This window comes from Zeus faber, assembly GCF_960531495.2.
Source record: "Zeus faber genome assembly, chromosome: 1".
Taxonomy (NCBI): Eukaryota; Metazoa; Chordata; class Actinopteri; order Zeiformes; family Zeidae; genus Zeus; species Zeus faber.
The window spans coordinates 8,077,414-8,101,612 of NC_137193.1; the positions used below are offsets into that span (position 1 = coordinate 8,077,414).

Sequence of the window (24,199 nt, forward strand, 5' to 3'; positions counted from 1 at the left end):
TCAAAAAGAACTAACGGCTAGGCTGCCATTCGGAAAACAGCTTGTCTCCAAAGCCAAAACACAAAGACATATTACCTGGTTTAAAGGGCAAAAAACCCTGACCCCTGGGTCATGGAATAAAATAACATGGTGTGATGAGCCGTATTTCACCCTACATCCGGATGGGTTTATGTTTACAGAACGACAAAGAATGCCTTCAACGCACAATGTCTGTTGGCAACTGTCAAACATAGTGTGGGATCCGTAAAAGCCTTTTTGGCCAGACCAGGTGTGCCCTGTGGTAGACAAAACTGTTTCCTCAAGAGCTTTGTTGTTCCAGGCTGATCATGCCCCCATACACACTTCTTTATGTGCATGAATCTGTGTCTGAGTGGTGAATGTGAAATATAATTGTAAAGAGCCTTGGGTCCTTAGGGCTTGAAAGACAGCTACTGTACATCAAATGCAGTCAATTTACCATTTATGGGACATTCTGTGATGAAGAGTGCAACGTGGAACCTTCATTACTGGTTTGGAAAACTGGAGGCTTAAATCTTCTTGAGGAATGCTGCCATATCCCACTACACACACTTCAGGATGTGTATGCCAACATTCCAAGAAGGATTGCAGCTGTTATCAAGGCAAAGGGTGTCCCTACTCCATATTTATATATATATATATATATATATATATATATATATATATATATCAAGAAGATTCCTTTAAAAGGATCTTAGGGTCGCCTTATTCAACTTGTTTTGGGTATTACAGCGAAAGATGTTTGCTTAGTTGTAAAAACAGGATTAACTAAAGATCTCAAGCATATACTACCAATTCGGAAGCCCACCTTTTTTAGTTTCGCACTCGTACTTAGTGAGGTTGGTCACGCCATCTTTAATGACCAAAACAACTTGACAGTCAGCGATCACTGCCTGGGGGAGAGAGAGGAAGCGTCTGAGTGAAGTGAGATGTTGTGTTCCAACCCGCTCTCACCCATTTTCGCACTCGTGGCCACGAAAATTAATCTACTGAATCGTATCCCAGAGTACGATTGTCCGATTTTTTTCATGCTACTCATGACAAAATTAAAACAAATGAATTTCAATGGGGAGATTTTATTAAAGAATTATTAAATCACACCGCCACAGGGAGTTGGGGTTGGGGGGGCAATTATGCATGTATTTAAATTTGAAATGCATCGCTTAAAAATATAGGGTCATACCCTCAGTATAAAATTCATTCTTAGATAAAATTTGACTGGATATATAAATATCAGTGTACCCATCAGCCAATGTAGTTAACATTGCGACAAACAAAATATATTATTGTATATTATTCCATTTAGAATGTAAATGATCTGAGAATTCCCACTTGCTACCCCAGTGCAATGGCAGGATTGTATTTTTTTTTATTTACTTTTTTGTGGAACAAAACCAATTTTTGGAAAGGTCTCATCTTGTAGGTTAACATAATAAAATTGAGAGATTTCGGTGGACCCTAAACTGAGATATCTCATAAATTAAAAGAGCTACCAAAATAAGGTTTGAATTAACTGTTTAAGACAGCTCTCGACGTGTACTTCTAGAGGGGTGGTACTGTCAATAGGGGGTGCCACTTAAAATGGCTGAACATATAATTCAGGTCTTTGCAAATTACATATGTACAGTATATTCTGACAAGGCAGGCATTAACCGGACATGTGACCAAGTCACTCTTATCCAAGTCACACGTACTGTAAGTCTCAAGACATTTGGTCCAAGTCTCAAGCAAGCTTCAAGCCTTTTTCCTTGGGCAAGTCAAGTCAAGTCACAGGTTATGTCAAGTCAAGTCAAGTTGTTAGTTAAAGCAAGTCAAGTCCCAAGTCAAGTCATTTTTTTCCCCAACATACTGTGGCCTTACATGCAGTATCCGCTCTTCATGAAGAGAAAAGACAAGGTCTGATAGATATTATTGGCCAATATAGCTAACCTGTTCAAAAGGGATGACAATGAATTTAGTTTATTTTATAATTATTGATATTCAGTGAAATAAATCTAATCAAAGAAAAACCAAATAACTTTATAAAAGCTTGTGTATTTCTTATATATATACTGTAGCTTCACACAGAAGAGAAAAAAACACTATATTCTGTTTGCAACTTACAACTTTCTAAAAACCAACTTGTGTTTGATAGGAAAATCTCACACAATGGCGACAGTCCTGGATTACTACAAAATTTGGCCTTTTGTGACCGAACCGCGACAACATAAGGTTAGGGGGTCTAAGTACCCTTCTGTTTGCCGATCGCATTTTAGATCAAGGTTTCAGTGAATGAAAGTGAACACAAACAAGTCATTCCAGTCATCATGTCTAGAGTCAAGTCAAGTCACAAGTCTTTAACTTCCAGGACCACGCCGAGTCTCAAGTCATTTATTTTCTGTTAAGTCAAGTTGCAGGTCATCAAAACAGTGACACAAGTCGACTCGAGTCCGAGTCACAATGACTGGAGTCCACATGTCTGCTCATAACACATGCATATTGTCTTTCACCCATACCTTTTTCCATTTTAGGTTTTTAGTAAAATACCTTATCCATGAGGCAGTGGCGATGGCGATAACAAAATGGCGCAGAATTGTAGTATTTTTAGTTTCTAGGATTTGAAACGTTCATAAATAATTGTGTAAATATTGCGCTATGTATATAATAATTAGTTCCTGTAGAAGCCACAAGCCCTTATGATATCAACCTTGTTTTAACAAAAATATGTATTAACAATGTTTGGAGACTACACAACCCATAACCCTAAGTGTAACAGCCACGTCTCTGATTGGTGGTGCCTAGCTGTTATCATGGAAATATTTAACGCACTGGCTGATGGGTACATAGGAGCACAAACGCTGATATTTACACCCAGTTAAATTGCACACCCCCATGTATATGAAAATATCCTCATTCAAATGATTTTTTTACATTTTCGTGGCTATGAGCGCAAAAAAAAGTGTGAGACAGGGTTGTGCATTCTGTACAAAACACTTTGCGTGCACTATGTCATCCATCGTGGTATTTACCCGTTCATGCACTTCTCGAACGTCACATTGCTCAAAGTGTTTGGGGTTTACTACGTGGCACTTGGTCTCACGAAGCGTAAACTGCAAAACAATGTTACATCCATCCTCCACCTGGAAGAGAGACATGAGATAAGTCGAAAATATTGCTCTTGTGATAACATTTTAGCTCAACACAGTAGTACAGTAATTGAACAAATAAGATGTCTTTCACAAGGTACACTTAAATTACTGTCTGGATGCTATGACAAACTGGGAAGTTATTATGTCTATATAATACAAAAAATAAAAAATAAATAACAGTCTTTGGTAGCTATTTTAGAAGGTAAATGTAATTTCTTGTTTGGTCTGATTTGTTTACATTGCACCCTTAACCCAAACACCTGGAGTGGGATTCAGAAAAGTGTTCTTAGAGGTTCAGAATACATTCTAAGAAGTTCATACCACAATACAATAAGTAACTCATATCAGTAAGTTACTAATATCATGTGAAAATGAGCAATGAGTAGTTATGGTTATTAAGCTCGTACTTTATTGATGCCCTGAAGGTACTGTCACAATAAGTCATAAGAAAATGGACTGTTCTTAAGAACATATTATAGGAATTGCAATTAAGAACATTCTTACATGTAGCTCAGGCGGTAGAGCTGGTCGTCTAGTAATCTGAAGGTTGCTGGTTGGATCCCAGGCTCCTCCTGCTAGCATGCTGTAGTGTCCTTGAGCAAGACACTTAACCCCTAATTGCTCCTGATGGCTGCATCAGTCAGTGTTTGAATAATTGTAAGTCGCTTTGGATAAAAGCGTCTGCTAAATGTAATGTATGCTTCACAACAGTACGAGCCACCATCATGGCTAATACAACTTGATCCCTTAATAATGTCCTAATATGATAATATCAACCAATATTTAATCAGTTCATAGGAAAACATAAAAATAGAATAAGTGGTGATTAGAGATTATCAAAATATTGTCAGTTTTATCAATTTAAAACAAGCATACCTTCTCAATCCTATGAATTTAAAACAAGCGAGCAGTTATTCTATTGCTTTGTCCGAGCCCTATGGAGGCCTATGGCTAGAAAAATCCAAATGGCAAAACAATCATATATTTAATAACATTTTTTGACTGAATCCATCAGCTAACCAGTAAACCTTCAATACCCCTGACCTGCTCCACTTTGCTGGACTGGATCTCGTTGAGCTTAAACTTGTAGCCGTGGTGTTGATTGTCGTTGATGTGGTGCACGGCAAAGCGCGCCGCGGTAACGCCAAGGTCGTCCGCGCAGGTGACCGGCTCCAAGGCAGGCGCGGCCCCACACGGTGCTAGCACTGCCAGTGCAGCACTCAGCAGCACCACAAATTCCTTCATAGCGCCAAGAGACTGGGGGACAGAGCTTTCTCGGGGTGAAGCCAGAGTGGTTATATAGAAATGTGGAGCCCAGGGGGGAGGAAACAAACAGAAGCTGGCACAAGAGAGCTGCCAAACAGGGACTTTAACCGGGCTGCAGCACAGTTTGTTTATTTTGAGCACGTGTGTGTGTATTCAGGGTGTCTGTAAGTATCAGAGTTTGATTTAATTTTAACAAAATTTAGGATTTGTTTTTGGACAAATAATCTCTCTTATTGAATAAAGTATTGCAGTTAAGTGCTGCAGGTAATTACTTTGTATTGGTATAGGGCAGAGGTAGTTATTAGGTGGAAATATTGTGGATTGTGAACAAGATGATTCTACAAACTGTCATTATAACACTTCGTACTATACATACAACTGTTATATTCTTTGAGGTAAAACGGGAAGGTAAGTGATCAGGTACTGTAATAAATCTAACCATACATTTTTTCCAAACAGAGGTAAGTACAAGGATGCATTCTGAACAGGTAAGTATTAGGATTAGAGGTATGTTACGTACGGTATATCAGATTAAACAAATTGTCCTTGCACAAGTACTGAGGCAATGAAATGCATTTCTCTGCATTTTACCCATCCTAGTCACTGACATATCTAGATATGTCAGTGACTAGGATTAGTGTGGGCTGCCATGTAGCGCTGCCCGGGGAGCAGTTAGGGAGTTTGGTGTCTCGGTCAAGGACACATAAGGTTGCTACCAGGAGGAGCCAGGGATCAAACCGGCCGTCTTCATTACTAGATGACCCTCTCTACCTCCTGAGCCACTACCTCCATACTGCATATTTGATCGATGGGAGCAAGTAGTGATGGCAAACCTTCCTATGTGCAAACGCTAATCAGTGCAATTTTATTGTGGCATCCTTTCTGAAGGTCTGAAGTGTTCTGAGTTCTCATCCTGGTAATCGCAAAAAAAATACATTTGGATTCTTTGCAATGTAGAGGACTGGTTCCTTATATTACTTGGCGTTCAGAGTCTCATCTTGTGTGGCACTGATAAGGGCTGAAAAGCCAGTCTCTTTCATCCATTGTCTACAAACCAGGGCTTTGTTTTCTTCTTCATGCAGCTGGAGGCAGTGGATCTCTGTAGGGCTCGCTAGGTTATTTGTAATTTATTTAAATCAGTGGCTGGCCAGGGTTCAGAGTTCCGCTCCTTATGTTGGGGTTGTAACAAATGGAAGGGGGACCAATTTTCAGGCTGCTCCTGCTAATGGATAGTTTTTCTATGACACCTGAATAATGCTGACGTCTTGGTTCGAAATTAAGATTTTCTGAAGGTTTCTCGACCCTGTTAATACACGATCAATATTTCAACAGCTGGCAATGACATTGAGTATGTCATACAGACTGCTGAGTTTGCTGAAAAGGAGGCGGGCATACAGATGAGATTTCCTTACAATCCTTGCATATGGCACCAAACCCCCTCCTCATAAACAAGCTTTATTGGCATTTTTAATTGTAGCGTGCAGCTCCTGTATCTTCAGTTCAAAATGACTCCCCACTTCTCCCCATACGATACCGCCTCACCCCTCCACCTCTCCTGTCCGGCAAATAGCTCTGTGTTCATGAAGACCGGGTGTGGTAAGAGCCAAGGTGTTTTGAAATATTCTATTGCAGTCAGAGTGGGACTAGCCTATTACGAGACCTGCCCATTTGCCTTATTCTAAATCAGTGTTTCCATCTCCTCATGAGTCATGCAAGGACAAGCATTCACCTAGGCAGTGTAATGGCAATGTGAATCCTTTATCTTGCACCATCGTTGTCAGAGTTGACAGAGCTGTAATACCAATATGTACAGAATGACGGCGAAGGCACGGTTAGGAAGACAGACTGGCGGGCTTAACTTTTAAGTAAAAGTAGATAAGTAATAGCTCCTAAATGTATTTAAATTATTAAGAGTAAAAGTACTTGTCATATTCAGTCCAAAATATGGTAAAGATGTTATATGGTAAAGTACTACTGTAACTCATGCTCAGCATATCCCGATGTCTTGCTTTTGATAGATATAAATTTAAATCTTCATTTAAAGAATGTACATGGCTATAAATTCATATTTCCAATCTATTAAATGCATATAAATACAAGACCAGAGAAATAAATGAAACTAAAATAACACGACTGAGTTACTTAAGGATATTTAGTAGAGTAAACAGTACAGATATTTGCTTTCAAATGTAGTGGAACAAAAGTCCAAAGTCTTGAAATTTGTACTGAAGTACTTTGTTACTTGTGCTACGGTCACATGCCAAGATGATTTAGAGAAAATATATAGAATATTGAAATACAATAACAATTAACAATAAAGCGCCCACTCTTCGGGGCGCAAGTAAACTTTAACTGAAAATAAAATTATGTTTGTCAATTGCCAAAAGTGAGGTGAGTGAGTCAGTTACTCCAACGCCAGTGGTGTAAAACTGTTTAAACAATTGCAACATGTCTACATGCTGATTGTGGCATAACAGCGCCTTCCACAGCAGGAACAACACTGACTTTATTTTATTTTAAAATAGAATAAAGCACACAATAAATAGTATAAATACATCAATGAAATAAATAGATGAATGTCTGACGTATAAATAATGAATATAACTGATGAGGAATCTGTGCATACCGACAGATAATGTATTACAAAATACATAAAGAAAGTATAACAACTGTTTGATCATAAATAAATCAATACATAACAAACTGTATAGAACCACGATAATCAGACGGATGTTCACAGACAGTCACGCCGACAAAAGAAGCGAACACGTGGAGCCGGATTGAAATGCCTCTGTCTTTCACCCGACCCCCACACATCGGCCACTAAGAATCAGTGGAAGCGGTCAGATAAAAAAAAAAACTTGCTGCTGCAACACAAGGGTGTGATCATGCTATGACAGGCTTGATGTGATTTGATCCAAAACCGAAATTCATCGGGAACAGAATACGTTCAAGGAAGTCAGTATTTACTTCCCCACTAAAAGACATATTTAGACAAATGAAATGCATTGCCGTCGCAGACATATCTGAACACGTCAAATAGTGGTGGACATGGAATCCAGAGTTAGCGGAATTTATTGAAGGCATCGGCTTGACTGAATGTGACGTGGCCGAGTAAATCATCAAAATACAGGGTTGTTTTTTTATTAAAAGAAGCGAAAAGTAGTCGTGTTTGAGAATAGCCGGTCTCTTCATGACATTAATAACACGAGTCAAAAAGGAGGCAGCAAAAAACAATTCAGGCTCGGAGCGAACACATTCAGTAGGACAGCAAATCTGACACTTTCATACTGTACATTGTAAAAAAATAAGAACAATTATAGGATTGAGAAATAATGCCCTCGAAGGTAAATACGCCATCATGCATTTTCACGCTGTACATCCAGCTCGATTAAAGTTGTACTCTGCAGGGGGTGGCCCCATTTTGAATGCATGGGATGCCGTAATCAATCCTAAAGTCACAGGTGTTTCTAAAACAAAACATTTCCCTCCGCCAAAAAAACCAAACCAAAAGCAACTGTTCAGCATTCCGCTGATGTTTTTTTGATGTTTCGCTGAGTCCCACACTGACACACAACGCGGCGATTCACCACTTGGCTTTTATGATGCAGGTAAACCGACACATTTAAGTGATTAAGTATTTGGAAGTAAACACGGACCATAGAAACGGAGAAACTTGCTGCACAGAAATCCTCCAGTCGGGTCACGCCGCCGGCGACGGGGCCTCTGCGACCCGAGCGTTCGTGGGTGTGTCGGCTCAAAATCGACTGGCTCTTGTGGCGTACCAAACATTTCAAACCCCTCTCCCTTTCCATATGAAATATACATTATATAAATAGATGGTGCCATGTGTACTTTACTTTTAATTAAAATGGCGGAGCCGCTTAATTCGCGAATGAAATTACCTCTCTGAAAAACTACGTAAATAATCTTGCCATGTATCGCTTAAAATAAAGAATTTTTCAAGGATCGGCAACATTGAAATCTGCTCAACTTTTCTTGTCGCGGTGAAGCTGTCAGCTCGTCACCGGCCGCACGCCGCCCCCTGTAGCTGAATGACGCCCTGCTCCGTTTGAAATGCATGGCAGCGCCTGTACGGCGGCGGTGTGACCCCACCATGAGCCGTTCGTCTCTCATGCATTGGCGAAAGGAGAACATTTTTGTTGAGAACATAAAATGAAACAGGATAGAAGGTGAAGTCGCCGTTACAATTTCCATAATGTGACGACACTTTAAGAGTCTGGGTGGGGCCACTGCTGAGAACACTCCCATACCGCCCCTGCCCTACACTATCCAGAGACTTTGTAGTTATCAGTCTGTCATTAATATTTTCTCTGAAATGAGTGTACAAATTGCCCTGACTGGATGGGGAAATGTGGTTATTTGGCATGAAATAGGCTTAGTGATGTTTGATCTCCTTGCCATTCGACCACGATACAATTTTATAGCCTGATATTCAGCGATCACTATGGACTTTTTGGTACACAACCCCAATAATGAGCTGGCCTCATCTGGCCACTCAGGTTGAAGTTCTTCTAGGGACACCAATGGCTCCCAGAGCTTTTGTAACATGGCAGCCATAGCTTAGTTGAAAATGCCACAGACATTTTATTTGGCCTTCTTTCCTTATGTGCGGGTTAGTGTGAGTCATTTTGCTACTAAGGGCACATTATTAACATGAACAATCTAGCAGGTTTTTCATATTTTAGCCCAAAATCTCATATAGAATTGACACAATGAAAGGGGCTATTTCCATTATGGCATTCATTAAATTCCTTCAAATAGCCATACCTGAGCTATTTAAGACAAAGGGTAGTGGATGTATCTTGAACGTTAGTATGAATAACATGGAAATGAATTTAGGGTCATATCGGCTTAAATATCATTAATCAATCTTCACCCAGAGAACTGATGAAATGACCACAACAGTGCAGCGCAGTTCACACTTCACAGGAGCTGGACAGCGCAGTAAAACACAAATCCCTAACACTTTCAGTTCAATTTAGCTGTTTTCATTGAAGTTCCAGTCCAATTGCAGTCTGATCACAGGGTGTTTTTGCAGATACTCAACCCGTTTTGTCCCTGACTGAGCCTTCCAGTGCTTCAGAGCGAAGAACACCGTACCAAAAGTATGTCCCATTGGAAATACAGACCAAGAACCCGACTGCCACAGATGTACAGTCACAGATATACTTACTGGTGATTAGAAGCACAGAGCGAGAAATGGACAGATTATTTGACACGTCTTGAAAAGCAGGACGGTTAACAACGGTGAGCGAAGTCAGTTTGAGACAAATGTTTTCTCTTTGAATTTTGAATCTTGGGTATTGAAATCAAGCACCCCCTTAATGAGCAGTGTTGAGCACACAGTGTTGAGCGCTCCTTGTATTACTATGGCTTCTGATGCCGACGAATGAATGAAAAACATTTTCAGTACAAATCTTAGTCTCCTTCTTCAACGTTATAGGCTGTGCTTTGTTTGCGGTGGTTTGAGGCATATCGTGTCTGACGAGATTTCTCAACAGATGAATTCTCTAGCCAATACCTCTCTCGATTCTATCCAAAATCTTGGGCTTCCTCTTTCTCGCCCTGTTTATTTTTTTTATTTGGAGATGAGTCCGTGCCCCGACAGCTGGCGCCGTCATTCGTTACCCCCGTCCACATGGAATGGAACAGCTCAGGTCTCATTCTAACTGTGATGGGTGTGGCCGGACAGTGGTTGCTGACAGGGAGGAGGGAGAAGCGTCAGAACCAATGGTTGCTGCATGAAAAACAAGTTTAAGAGATTCATTTCCACCATCATACCATGAGACGATAAAGATATGTTAAGGTGTGGAAAGTAGTTTGGAATAAAGAATCTATGGGAATAACCCTTCCCTTATAGGAATGAATGAATGAATGAATGAATGAATGCATGAATGAACCTATCCATCAATTAATTAATTAAATCAATAATTGGTTAATGAATGGGTTGATTAATTAATTAAGTGCTTAATTAATTAATGACTTGGTTAATACATTAATTTATTTATCAATGAATATACAAACAAACAAACAAACACATAGCCTGTGAAACAAATATGCTTTTTCATATATTCTCAATATCAACAACACAGTAGCTGGAAATATGCACCAGCTGTCTTAAAGCTGAATTGTATCATTAATACATTGTATGTCTGTGGTTTGTATTGTCTGCATTTACACACCAGCTACTGAAAAACACCATATTCCAGCAAAGAGGGAATTTAGTAGATACTTTAAAGCAATGGTCATGCCAACATCCAAAAGAGTATGACTGTGGGACTGTCTTGGTATTAACAATGAAGTAACTGTGTGCTCTTTTAGATGTTTTCTGTCCAACTGTGGGCAGTACCTCCCAGCTGCTTGTAATGGAGATTTTCCGCCTTGCCAGCCAGTCAACTGTCAAAGGGTACAGTAAACAAACACCCATTGGTGGAAATAGGCAAGACTTTGGAATAAGCTACAATCAACCGGCATGACGGCAAGTGTCGTGTAAATAAGGACCACATCCAAGAAAACACAACCTGAACGTCCGCTCTGGGGATACTTCACGTCCAAATGACCCTGGCAGGGAGGTGGACTCTTTTCATGAGATATTTAGATGTTTCTAAACCTCAGTCCCGACCATATCCCAAAGCTCGACCAGATTAACTGGCAGTGGGGTCACACTGTAGCACAAGCTCGAACATAAGCAAAAGTTGCTTATCAAAACACTCCCACTGAAGGGGCTCCGATTTTTTACATTCACAAAAAAAAAAATAACGAGCCACATGGCCCTACACCTTGGTGACAGAAAGAGCAGAAATAACAGAAATAGCATTCCACTGTGACAGCTCTGCTTGTCCAGCACTTCCTGTCGTGGAGTTCTCAGTGTATGTGGTAATATACAGAAGCATATTCACCTTTAACCTGTCTTATTCCAGTCACTGCTTCATATCTAAATGTGGCCTGAAAGCCCATTGATCCGTCAGTTAGTCCGTCAGTTGCTTGTGACCAAACCCGTCTATCGACACAGTTATATTAACTTGTATTAAAGAGTTGGGTTACGGTGTAAGTATCCATGGATCAGCCCAATTACCAGTGACATTTATTAGCCATCTCGGCATCATTACCATTGACTCAACCCAAGTACTTGAACCTATTCGGCTGCCACAACATCATTTTGGATATTAGTCTTGTATTACTGCAGCCATTTAAGGCCGAGACCCTCCTTGGGCCAGTGTATCCTCGGGGCTGACCTATTCAAGGTCCCTCAGACGAGGCTCAACATTAAGCCTGGACCAAAAAATTATCCGTCATAAACATTGTCTTTTCCCGCTTTTACATCCTACCAGCTGGACACCAGTTTAGCTTCCTGGATCACTTCATATTTTATCACAGTGAACTATGTTCATTTATCGACAAATTCCAAGAGCTTGAACTCTACAGTGCAATCTGCATCCTGGATCCGTGACTGAGTGGCTGGGGATAGTTTCTCAACTGCCTTTTCAGCAGTGGATCTCGTAGGCAATCTGCGAGTCCATGAAGAGGCCTGTGTGGTTGAGGAACATCCCCTCGGCCTCTGACGTGATGACCGGCTCTGCCTCACCCCCCTCCCCCGCCATCCTCCGCATGGTCCGTATGTCGGGTTCCTGCTGCTGCTGCTGCGGCTTTTTGGGCGCCAGGGCAGGGCTTGCGGCTTGGCCGGGCCCCGAGGAGCGGGCGGGGCTGGAGCTCAGGGTCTCGGACGGGGCAGGGTAGCCCAGGTTGGTGGAGGCCACGGCCATGGGCGGTGCGGGCGACAGGACCGGCTTGGCCCGATTCAGGACGTACATTTCATGGCCCCGCTCGTCCCGGTACTCCTCCAGCTGGGCGAAGGTGGTGGGCCCGTCTGAGTAGTCGTTGACGTACAGGATGCTCTCCTCCTGCTGGTCAAGATGGCATGTGGGGTTTAGGTATGGTGCTTTAAAAAAAAAAAGTATTTCAACCTTCAATTAATGCAATGGCATCAAGTGTTATTTTAATTATTTTGAAGTTTATGCATTCACTGAGATTTGTGGCATAGAGAGAACCACTTACTGGGACTGGGTATACTGTAGTTTACGCACATAAAATCAATGGCACTTGGTAGGGTGGGATGTTCCATTTCTCCTTTTTCAAAGAAGTTCAGCCACATCGAAGGCAGGCTGGGCGATGAGGTGGAATTGGTGGAAGGTGGAATGGTATGAATTAATTCAAAATCCCATGTTATAACATCCACTTATGGCTTGTTAACTAACTATTTAACTGTAGGGTAGTTAGGGTAGGTACCAACTATATATCACAACCTTATTTAAGTCAGTGTAACTTCATAAAAAACACTGAAAGATGGTAAATGATAAAATGTATGTATTAACATGACAGAGTCATTGGTCTCACACCTAAATGTTTTCATGTGTAATTGTATTTAGTTTCACCCTTAATATTCATGATATAGTATCTGTAATGTTACAGGTTAGAACACTAATTAGCAATAATTAGACTTGGAAAATCTTTGGAATCAATGTGAAATTAACTGCTTATTAAATGCTTTTCTTTGTAACCCTACAACCCAACACTGGGTCACCTTCACTTGGGTATCTCTAAGCATTTAAATTGGTGCTAATATTCTAAACAGCAGTGTAATCGTCACCTTATAGAGATATAATACACGTGCATGACCATGCCAACCTTAACAAAAAGTGCTTGACATAGCAATCCACCAATCCAATGCTCAATGGTCCTCCGACACATGCTATACAAGGGTTGGAAGGCAATGTTTTTCGGTGGGATTCTACAGCAATTAAGGGGCAACTGAAAGGCTGGCATACCCAGTGAATTGATGTGTGGGGAGGTTGTGTAGCAATTCAATTTAATTTTATTATTTTCTTAATTTTTTTCCTCAATCTCAGCAGGACTGGATTTTTGTAATGCGATTAGCGACACCCTCCTAAAACTCTGACATTGCCCGCAAACTTGAACGTCACGTCACATGGGGGAGACAGGACAGAGCTAGCGCTACATTGAATGGCAACTTGGTATGTAGAAGAGATGCAGAGAGACGCTCGGAGTGTGTTTTTATGTTAGATTTATTTAGTCGCTCTCCAAGGGAAGCAGGACTTGCCATCATTTTCCAAACGGTCAAGTAGAAACTTGGGCTGCTTTCATCTACACTACCACCCACTGTGCCAAAAACAATACCCAGAATTTCTCAAATCAATCCAAATCAAATCAAAGCTCGGTTTACAGAATGCGCTGTAACAGAACAGCACAACAGCATCCTCTAAACTACGTGCAGCTCTATTAATTACCTTCTCAGCGCCATCAGCCTCCTTCTCCCGTTGGTGATGGCGGCTGTAGATCATGGCAACCAGCAGCAGGGCAGTGAGGGCCAGAAGTGAGATGCCAATGGCGATGGCGGTCTGGGTGGCGGCCCCCAGCGAGCTGAACGCCATGCTGCCCAGGGCATACAGCGGCTCGCGGCTGACATCAGAGCCTGCGGATGGACGGTGGTTCCTCAGGCGCGGCCAGGAAGGGTAGTAGGGCGAGCTGACCTGGGACCAGGAGGCCCAGATGGAGGAGGAGGAAGACGACGAAGAGGAGTTAATGGCCAGCTGGAAGGTGACCCGGGCCACCCCACCGGCATTCCAAGCCTCGCACTCATAGAAGCCAGCATGAGCCACCGTGACGTTGCTGAGGAACAGCATGCCGCTGCCTGTGTCCGGGTCGAAGCGCTCGCCGTCGCCCTTCTGCAGCCGCACCCTTCCATCCTCCGAGGGGCCCTCCTCCTCATCCTTCTCCGCCCCACCCCCGGCTCCGGTGCCTCCCCCTCCACCCGCTGTAGCTCCCAGCTCCTGCACCAGGCCCCTGGGAGAAAGCACCACCTTGCCCTGGGAAGCCTTTCTCCAGGTCACCTGCAGATGGGTTGAATCATAGCAAATGGTCATTGTGATCTGTAACAGTAGCGAACATTACAAGTACTGCTGTTCAATGACAGCTTAATTTCAGGCAAAAACAGGACATTGTATATTTGAATATTGCTGACACAAAAATCCAATAACAAAGTCCATGTCAAACGTGAGACTTGAAAGAAAAGTGTTGATTTTCTGCTTTTCTGGACTCATGAAAGCATGTTGGATGTCTCTTATGGAGAAAATTGGATCATATATCAATCCTAATGTTCTAACAACATCAAACTGATGGTCCAATTTTGAAGAAATGGTTTAATTTCACGGTGAGTGGGCATGCCGGCTTGGATAATAATAGGGCACTTTTGCAAAGTGCAATTTTAACAGCTTGACTTTTTCAGCTTTTAGAGCTAAAATCAATTAAAGGTCAAAAACGTATGGTGGTGACTGCATTCAACATATTATGTATTGCAGCAGTAATTGCTGTGAAAACCATTTAATGACTCAAAAATGCAAAAAACACAATGGCCTTGAAGATCATTGCAGCTGATCATCTTACTCTACTTTAACAATGTCACCCTGTCAGTTTTAAATAAGCTTAAATGATTTCAAACCTGCGGTCGTGGGTATCCCGAGGCGTGGCAGGACACCCTGAGGCTCTCACCCAGTCGCACGGCTATTCTCCTGGGCTCTAGCTGCACCAACGGAGGGATGCACACCAGGCTGTTGAGGGGCACTTCGACCAGGCTGAGGTGGGACAGGCGCGGTGGCTCCGTGCAGACCAGGCGGCGCTCGGCCGAGCTGAGGAGCCGCTGGCCCTCCTCATCTATCCAGCTCCTCAGCCAGTGGAGAGCGCAATCACAGCGCCAGGGGTTGTCTGAGCCGGTGACAAGAGAATAGAACGTAATTTCTCTATTGACAAGAATGATTGGCCTTGAACAGACACATTACATTTTGCACAATTTCTCAAACCGTGGCTTTGGCAAGAGCTCTATTAATACCAAGCGAGCCAAATTGAGCATTAAGATCTCTGGTCATCTCTACCGAGCTACTAATAAGATGCAAATAATAGTGTTAGGTCAATAGTGAAATCTTTGTGTCATGAGAATTGCTCATTTGCACGATACATGTTTTATCATGATAATTAAATTTAGTAGGAAAAGGGAATACACATTTGAACTGTAACAACTCTGGAGGGCATACTGTTTAATTGGATTAACCAACTGAAATTAAAATGCTTTCCAAATGACAATTTAAATGCATCAAATCACTAATTCAGACAGCCGTACCTCGCTTTATACAAACTCCCTTCAGGCTCAAATACTGTCTTACTTGCTTTTGAAATATAGAATCATTAAACCTGGAAAAAACTGTAAATTGCAGTTTGGCATTGCATCATTGTTCACATCTCCAGGATGAACAGCCAGAGAAAGAAATAATTGCTGTAAACAAGAGCCAGGACACAAAAGGAGAATTTGTTTGATCGGATTTCTTGACTTCCTTGTGTCTCTGTTGTATGAAGGTAGCAAAACAAGTAACGCTGTTCTGGTTTACGCCACAGCTTAGCTGCTACACAGCAGAGCAGAGGTTGCCTGATGTGACGGCACAGATTATTTGCATCTCTTTAAGAGTTTAGTTGATTTTGCCTTAACAAATAAATTGATGCTGCTCGACAGCTTGACAATTGACGCAGCAAAAGCTGACTCATGATATACAATTTTCTGTTTGTGATGAAAGGAGTGGTTTCCCATCAAACCGGTTTAGCCTGACTTTTCCGTCCTCTCTGAAACAGCAAAACAGACCATGCAAGACTGCAACTGTACTGAAATCCCTCATCTGCAATCAAGAATATCATTCAAATATTCATCCTGCATTTCTGCTCTGTGCTGAATCTCAGATATACAATTAAAACCCTTCAGTCCTTCGATTGAATAGGTATTTACATTTAATGGCCTTTGGCAAAGAAATTTGTTTGCGTGTGTCACAATTTTTTTTTCCCATTTTTCAGCCCAGCAGGCCCCTTGTCCCACCTGTGATGCGCAGCACCTGCAGGCTGACCAGGGGTCGTAGACATGCCGGGCCGATGGTGTGGAGGTTGTTTCTGCTCAGGTCCAGCAGAGCCAGGGAGGTGAGACCAACGAGCGCCTGGTCCGCGAGGATTTCTATGCTGTTGTGCTGCAGGTGGAGCTCTTGGAGGCGCTGTGAGGGCAAGATTTTCATTTTAATTTCAGCAAAGAAAAAAAAACACATTTGTGAAAACTGCTGTGTTTGTTAAGAAGAGCAAGAGTGAAGACAAGTACCACTTCAGTGTTGTCAGCACCCGGACACCATCGATGAGAGAAAAACCAGTGAAGAGCCTGGGAAAAGTGTTTAACAGAACAGGTCTGAAGTGGAAGGCAGCAGAGGTTACAAGTCTCGCCTGAGACATAGCAAACTGGTGGGCACGCTGACAAGTTGAAGGGCTGGCCTTGGGAGTAGCTCAAAACCAATGCTACGACAAGGCGAAGGGACAGGATAGGAGGGCCATGATCCAGGAGGAGGTACGAGCATCAGTGGAGGAGGAGCGTGCCACTCGGATGGTTGGAATGCGGCAGCAGGGAGCCTGGACAAGATAGGAGCAAGTGGTGGAGCGAAAGGTGACATGGGCCGAGCTCTGGAAAGTGGAGCTCCACCGCATCAAGTTCTTGATCCGGCCTGCGTATGATGTTCTAACGAGCCCATCCAACCTGCACATCTGGAGGAAAGTCGAGTCACCAGCATGCCCTCGTGCCAAAGGAGAGGGACCCTGGAGCACATTCTCAGCTGCTGCTCGAAAGCCCTGGGGGAGGGGCGCTATTGTTGGCCTCATCACCAAGTCCTTAAGGTCATCACCGACACCATCTGCAGTGGAATTAACCGCTGCAAGCGCCTCCGCCCAGTTGAGAAAACCATTGCTTCCATCAGACCTGGTCAGAGGCCAACATCAGCTTCCAGGACCTCTTCCTCCGACCTGCTGTCAACTGCACAGGACTGAGAGCTGAAGGTTGACCTGGGGAAGCAACTCAAGTTCCCAGTAAATGTTGCCATCACAACATTAAGGTCAGACATGGCGCTGCTCTCCAAAGCCTCAAAGCAGGTAATCCTCTTGGAACTCACTATCCCTTGGGAAGACCGCAACGAGGCAGCCAAAGAGAGGAAGAGAGGCAAGTACGCCGAGTTGGTGGAGCAGTGCGGTGCCAATGGGTGGGCTGGGCATCACAGGGGTCAGGAAGCGAATGGCCATAAAGATGTTCACAGAGGCAGCTGAAATTGCCTTAAGGTGGGACTTGATCAATCCCGGCTGGGTCGCCTGGGCGAGGGTGTCTGTTGCAAGACCTGAAACACCTAACAAACCCAGGATACAACGCTGATGTGTCCTGGTGCATTGCAAGATGTATATATAAAGCTTAATTTGCCTTCCATGATTCAGAGCACCATTCTGTGGCCTCTTGGCCCTCCCATACCCACTCTATACTGAAAATGCTACAGTATATTTAGCTGCTTTTACACATGCACTGAAAACCAGAAATTATCCAGATATTAAACGGAGGAGCTGTATGTGTGAACGCAAATGTCCGAATCAGTCGGACCGGACATTTCCCAGAATTTCCCCTGAACCCTTGTACAAAGTCTGCGTAATGTCGGATTAAGCCGTATGTGTGAACACAGCAGGTGTTTGTCCAGAGCATTCACAGCAAGCGAGTGGGCGCGTCGCGTGTTGATGACGTCACTGTCATGCGCCAGTTATATACCTTCGTGTGGATCTTCATGAATGGAGCGTAGCTGCTGGGTTCTCCTCTCTGCTTTCCTTTATATTCCTTTCCACTCTTTCGTTTACATCACGTCTAAATACATGGAGCATCGATGCCAGAAAAGGTAAGTCAGTCGCCTCGTTCGCCATATTTGGTGTGCAAAAACTCTTCAGCGTCATGTCCTGCCTTCTGCACACTCTACCCATGCTCCGCCCCTCGTCTAAACCAACCGGTGTATTTCCAGGTAGTGTAAACGCGTCTGACAAGGACCAATCTCTTGTTGTGCGCTACATGTGTGAAGGGGCAACTCCGGACAATGTCTGGATAATCAGGTCCGGACAGTGCATGTGTGAAAGCAGCTTTTCGTGGATGGGGGGGGGGGGGCAACAACAGAAAGGGCGGAGTTTCATTAATTCAATTCAAAGTTTTACTCCTTCTCTGTCTGTGAAGAGATTTCCGTAAATTTGACCTAAAATTTGTCTCACCTGCAAGCCCCGGAAGGTGTTATCCTGCAGCCGCGTAATGTCATTTCCTGCCAGGTAGAGGATACGGAGGTGCTCCAGCCCCTGGAACATGTCAGCCGTCACCAGGTGGATTCTGTTCCCGTTCAGTGCCAGCTCCAGCAGCTGGCCCTGGTTCCGGAAGGAGCCGGGCTCCACCGCCGAGATGGTGTTGTTCTGGAGATAACAGGTGAGGAAGAATCTTAGAACTTTTTTCAGTTCTGAAATTATGGGGCTCACAGTAACAGGCGAGCATCAAGGGAAAAGGATAGGGATGCGCCCCCTCCCTTCCTTATCTCTGGAGGAGCTGCTAGTTCAGCAGGTCAGGATGAAAGACCTGACGACTAAAGATCAGATATGAAACAACTTGCTGTGGTATGGGACACTATGCAGAAGAACACAACAGGAATTTTCCACAAGGGATTCAGAAAAGGTTGTAAAGTTGGCGCTCAGAGGGCTGCAGCGTATAAGTACAAATGTGATTTTGTTTTTAAAAAAGGGCGATGAATGACAATGAAAAAAATAGGCTGAAGGAAACAGGCTTTCTTTAATGACGTGTTGCTAGTCCACTCCTCTCAGCGTGATGAAGCTGATGACTTGAAGCTTTTTGTAAACGTGCTAATTGGTAAACGCGGTCCGGAATTGCAATCACATTCAAATACATCAACTGGAATGGATTGCAGCCTACTGGTGTTCTATCGCTCCACAAAGTCTACTGAACATGTTACTGGATATTTTTTTATAAATTAGCTTGTTTTTCCTCCATCCAACTGCACAGACCATTTTGGCCGTGTCGCATGTTTGCCCAGATTTGATTGTCTTTCTGATTGAGGGTGACAGGCCTGCCCCACCACCTCCCTGCCTCGTTTATTACCAAGCAAGGTGGTGTGTGTCTCTGGAGGTGAGATTATGCAAACAGTGGGTTTGAAGATGATTGACTGAGATCAAGTGTGAGGTCACAAACAGGGTCAAATATGATAAGCTTGTTTCATCTAGTGGTGTTTGTTTGGGGCGGGGGGGTCAGACAGGAACTCTGGCAAAATGAGTTGAACCTTCTGACCACACATTTGAGGACAACCTTTGGAAAAACCTGGGACGGGATCTTCATCAGAGGCTGCTGAGGAACATCAACAATTAGCGACCCGCTAATACCTTTGTTCTTGTGTATACATCACGTAGGGCTCAACTCATCTGCGAGCATGGGTATGAACTCTCAACGCCCCAAACGAAAGAAAAAGATTGGCCCTCCACTTCAATCAGAAAACACACCAAGTATTTTGCGTGATTTTGTAATCGCTTCGACTCACGAGTCACAAGTTCATTGTCAAGTTACGCAAGTAACTGCAGCAAGTTCCCTTGCAGCAGGGAACTTGCTACAGTTACTTACTTGAAAGTGCGATAATCCAATGGTTATGTTTTTTTTATTACTACTCTGCTCTCACTCGACTTAATGGAAGTTTGTTCATGTGTCAGTTTCACGACATTCACCGTCGTACACAAGCGTTGGTCATTTCAGTGACTTGACAAAATATAAGACGATGGATCTCGTGAAAGGGAGTGAATTATGGGGGAGTCATTAAGACGTGAGTCCACTCTAAAATGATAATTCATGAAATTTGGGGGGGGGGGGGGCGTAAAATTTTTTGTTTTTTTTATGTTCAGACATCAATTGCTGATGGGAGTTTAATACAGTTGCTTCCCGCGACGTTTGTCGCGGTGGCATTTATGCGAATGATTGCGGCGCCTCGCCACACCAAGTGCAAATGTCAAATCAGATGACCCCACTGTAGCTTCTGCAAGCTTTTGCATGCCCTCCACATATCAGGGTATAATTCCCACACCGGATAGGATAATCTTGTGCTGCTGTTTGTTTGTTGTTTCACTGTTGTTCCACAAAGAGAACAATGGCGATATTTCAAGCAAGTGTGTAATAATGATTTATGCTATACTAATCAAATTATTCATTGCAAATTGCTGATTTGTCTCTATACGCAACAGATGGACGGGAAGGTTCCTTGGCTGGCTCTATGTTGTGAAATTAAGCCCGGCATCTGGTCATTGATCAAGCGGTTGCTGTGCAAGTGCGCGTTGGCATTATTTTCCCTTTGTACATCCTGTAGCAGTGAGCCCGACTGACTTTTCAGGATTGTGGGGAATTCATAACACCAACATACAGCGTTTCTGCAGGTGTCAACAAGTTAGACTTGACTTTTTAAGACCTTTTTAAGACCATTATGAAGGAAATTTAAGACCTCTATCATGCCCGTACTGGCAAAAAAAAGACTATGAAGGATATGAAGTAAAATCTGAGCGAGCGTGTGTGTGTGTGTGTGTCACCTGCCTGCAGGTAAAGGTAGTGCAGCCACCTCAGCTGAGAGAGGTCTTTTCGATGGATGTGACCGATGACATTGTCCTGGAGGAAGATGGTCTGTGGAGAGAGAGGTGGAGACGAACAAACCAGTCAGGAGCAACAAAGGAAGAGAGAATATAATTATCTGCAGTTCTATCTGCGCTCGGGTAGAGAGCGAGGCGCTGCATGTAGATGTATGCCCCAAGCGGATATGGCTTGTCCCTGATGCCAAACATTCATTTTAAGTATCCTAAGGAACCTGACTGTTCTTTTGTGTGTAAAGGGGCAATAGAACATCAGATGAATTGTTTGTTTTTGCACAAAAGGTCAGCCTCATTTTTACTTTCTACAAGCTGAACTGGTACAGCGGTACCTCCACTAACGACTGCATCTACTGACCACTCATCCAAGACACCAGCAGCCACAGACGCCAACATTTGTATCGACTTGCGACCGACTGCTCCTGGATACAAACGTGGAAACTTGCAGTTGGCGGCGGCCAGTCAACAGTCAGTCAGCAGTCAGTCAGCAGCCAGTGAGCAGCCAGTCAACAGTCAGTCAGCAGCCAGTCAGCAGTCAGTCAGAAGTCAGTCAGTCAGCAGCAAGTCAGCAGTCAGTCAGCAGTCAGTCAGCAGCCAGTGAGCAGTCAGTCAGCAGCCAGTCAGCAGCCAGTGAGCAGTCAGTCAGCAGCCAGTGAGCAGTCAGTCAGCAGCCAGTCAGCAGTCAGTCAGCAGTCAGTCAGCGGGCGACCTACATGGTGTGTGCACGTAGTACGTAGCTTATTGATATTATTTTCATATTTACTGTGTTTGTTCTGTGTATTTTGTTTATTTTCACCCTTCATGTTTCATAATTCATATGGGAAAAATTGCTTGGACATACGACTGTTTTAACATACAAACGTTCTTATAGAACCAATGACAGTCGTAGGTCCAGGTACCACTGTATTCATTTGATTGCGCGGCAGTATATTGCCACCCAGAAGGTTAGAAGCTCTGTGTTTTTCAATTTGTGGAATTGGCAATCACAAATCTCCCTTCCCTGTCAATCCATGAGGTCCCTCAGAGTGTCCTACCACCACTTTTCATTTTAGATATAGGATCCGTCCCTGTTGGTAGGCCGTGTGCTAGCAAAGAATAACCAAACAGGAAAAAAAAGGTCAAATCTCAAGTTTCGCGATGAAAACCTAGCAGTAGCAGCTGATGTTCCATTTAGAGGGCTCGTCACATGACCCTCCCCCGTGGGCTTGTCTGAATTTGTGTAAGACAGTTAAGTGAGAAATGAACGCGCACGCCCCCAATATTTTGTTTCACTCCACCCTCCGCTTCGACCTCCACCCACCTGTGTGGAGGGCGGGACGTGCTTGGGGACGTCCCGGAGCCCCGTGGAGCCGCACTCAACGGTGAGGCTGTAGCAGCGGCATCCGTCGGGGCAGGAGGGGGCGCCGTGGCCTGGGCCGAGGCAGGAGAAGAAGAGCAGGGACGGGAGGAGGAAGAGGGGGGCCACTGACACCAGGGCCATTGGGGCGGGGCTGGGGTGAAAAGTCAGGAGGGAAGATTGCAAAGCAAGCATGATTAGTGAGCGTGTCGTCTCGGATCCCGGCGGTCCTTTTTGGCGGAAAGGGCCGAGTTTGCGCCAGGAAACCAGAGATTTCAAGGGGGCCCCGTTTCCGGAGATACCATACTGAAAGAGAAGGTGCTCCGCGAGTTGCAAGATGGCGCTTACAGATGAGATGAGAGTAAAGCGTGTTTCCGCAGTGGCCAGTCTACACGCATTGACGACTGGAAGCCTTTACAGAAATGTTGCCAAAGAACGTTGGTGTCCAGACAGAGTGTTTTAGCTTGTCTTCCCACCGCCTACGGGGAAAAGTTTAATTTATCAGCGCTGGCCGAGTGGTGTTCGCTATTCGCCAAGAAGTAATCTCGGATCCCAGCGGTCCCTTTCTAAAAGGGTTTTTTTAGTGCCATGGCAATCGATGGTCAGCTATATCACATTTTAATTAGCGTGTTGCTGTTCTGTTTTATTGCGGCTCAGGCTGTTTCCAGGAGGGACCCATGTCGTGTAGCGCCTGCTTGGTTTTGACATGACTGGTCAAAACATATAGGGAGCGAAAGAAAGCGAAGCTCCCCGTTGACACCGATTTTAGCACCACCCCCATCAGACTTCTGCAAAAAAGATTGACCTGCGGGACTAGTGAGTCTGTGCTGGTTCTGGTTCTGATGCCACACACCGGTTCTCCATCTGCAGTATGTTAGCCAAGGCACAACCTCTATGTTTATTTTACGTAAGGCTGAACAGATACCCTCTCATGCAATAACACACCAATTGATATCTACAAAATGATGTGTTGCATGAGCATTACAATTCAATATTACACCTAAAATTCGGACAGGTTTTTAAACACTTGCTGTAACTACAAAAAAAAGGTCCCGTTCCTCCCTGGCCCATCTTTTGGCGCGTCAACTGTGAAGCGCAAAGTCCTCCTTCACTTTATGTTGATATCAGTGGGATTACATGCGAACTGTACCGTCAGCAATGTTCTATGAATAACTTGGCGTGTCACATCATCCAAAGAGGCCATTTTCTTATCGGACAAATTTGAATTTTGTGCGGTGGCGCACAAGGCTCTGTTTGTTTGCTTTGTCCGTCGTTACATCATCGCATACCGAGTGCCAAGGACGCGATCTGGTTACCGCCATTGTCGCATGTCAGCATTCTACACCAGTAACACTCGGAACAGTCGAGGGCTGTCAGATTGTTTCACGGTTCTTAGCGGAGATAGGCCGAGACAGCGAGACGGACAGGCAGATGGGAATACAAAGCGAGTTGGACGGTGAGTGGATTATAAAATATGCGCTGGGCCACCTGCACAACACGACTTGTGACAGAAACACATACACACACTGGGCGGAGGATGATTCATAGGGGGAAAATGATTCAGGCAAAAGCAGAGACAAATACTGCCCCACTTGGCTTGGAAGATAACAAAAGCGGCATGCACTGTTATATATTGTACATCAAATTGTTTTCCAAGGCAACAATCGACGTGACCTCCTTCCCCTGGTTTCAGATTGTTTGCCACCTCCACGAGTTGTGCAACGGACGGACGACCACAGCCTGTCTCGCACCGCAGCGCGCGCTCTCCCTCGGACCCATAAATCCGCTCAGATGGAAGGGGAGCGCCCACGCGTCCACGTCGGCCTTCGCCCGTGGCACGTGCGTGATCAATTTAGGGCGACGG

The 24,199-nt window shown here is 44.1% G+C and overlaps 1 protein-coding gene across 1 annotated transcript; it reads right to left on the minus strand.

Annotated features, from left to right (window-relative positions):
- Nucleotides 1–11,920: 11,920 nt before the first annotated feature.
- Nucleotides 11,921–22,479, minus strand: LOC307232821 (leucine-rich repeat-containing protein 24-like; the record flags this gene model as incomplete). The annotated part of the gene is made up of 7 exons (XM_080004008.1): nt 11,921–12,337; nt 13,742–14,344; nt 14,953–15,215; nt 16,369–16,537; nt 18,594–18,785; nt 20,950–21,036; nt 22,300–22,479. 7 exons carry the CDS (start codon nt 22,477–22,479, stop codon nt 11,921–11,923), a joined length of 1,911 nt encoding a protein of 636 aa, XP_079860134.1.
- Nucleotides 22,480–24,199: the final 1,720 nt, after the last annotated feature.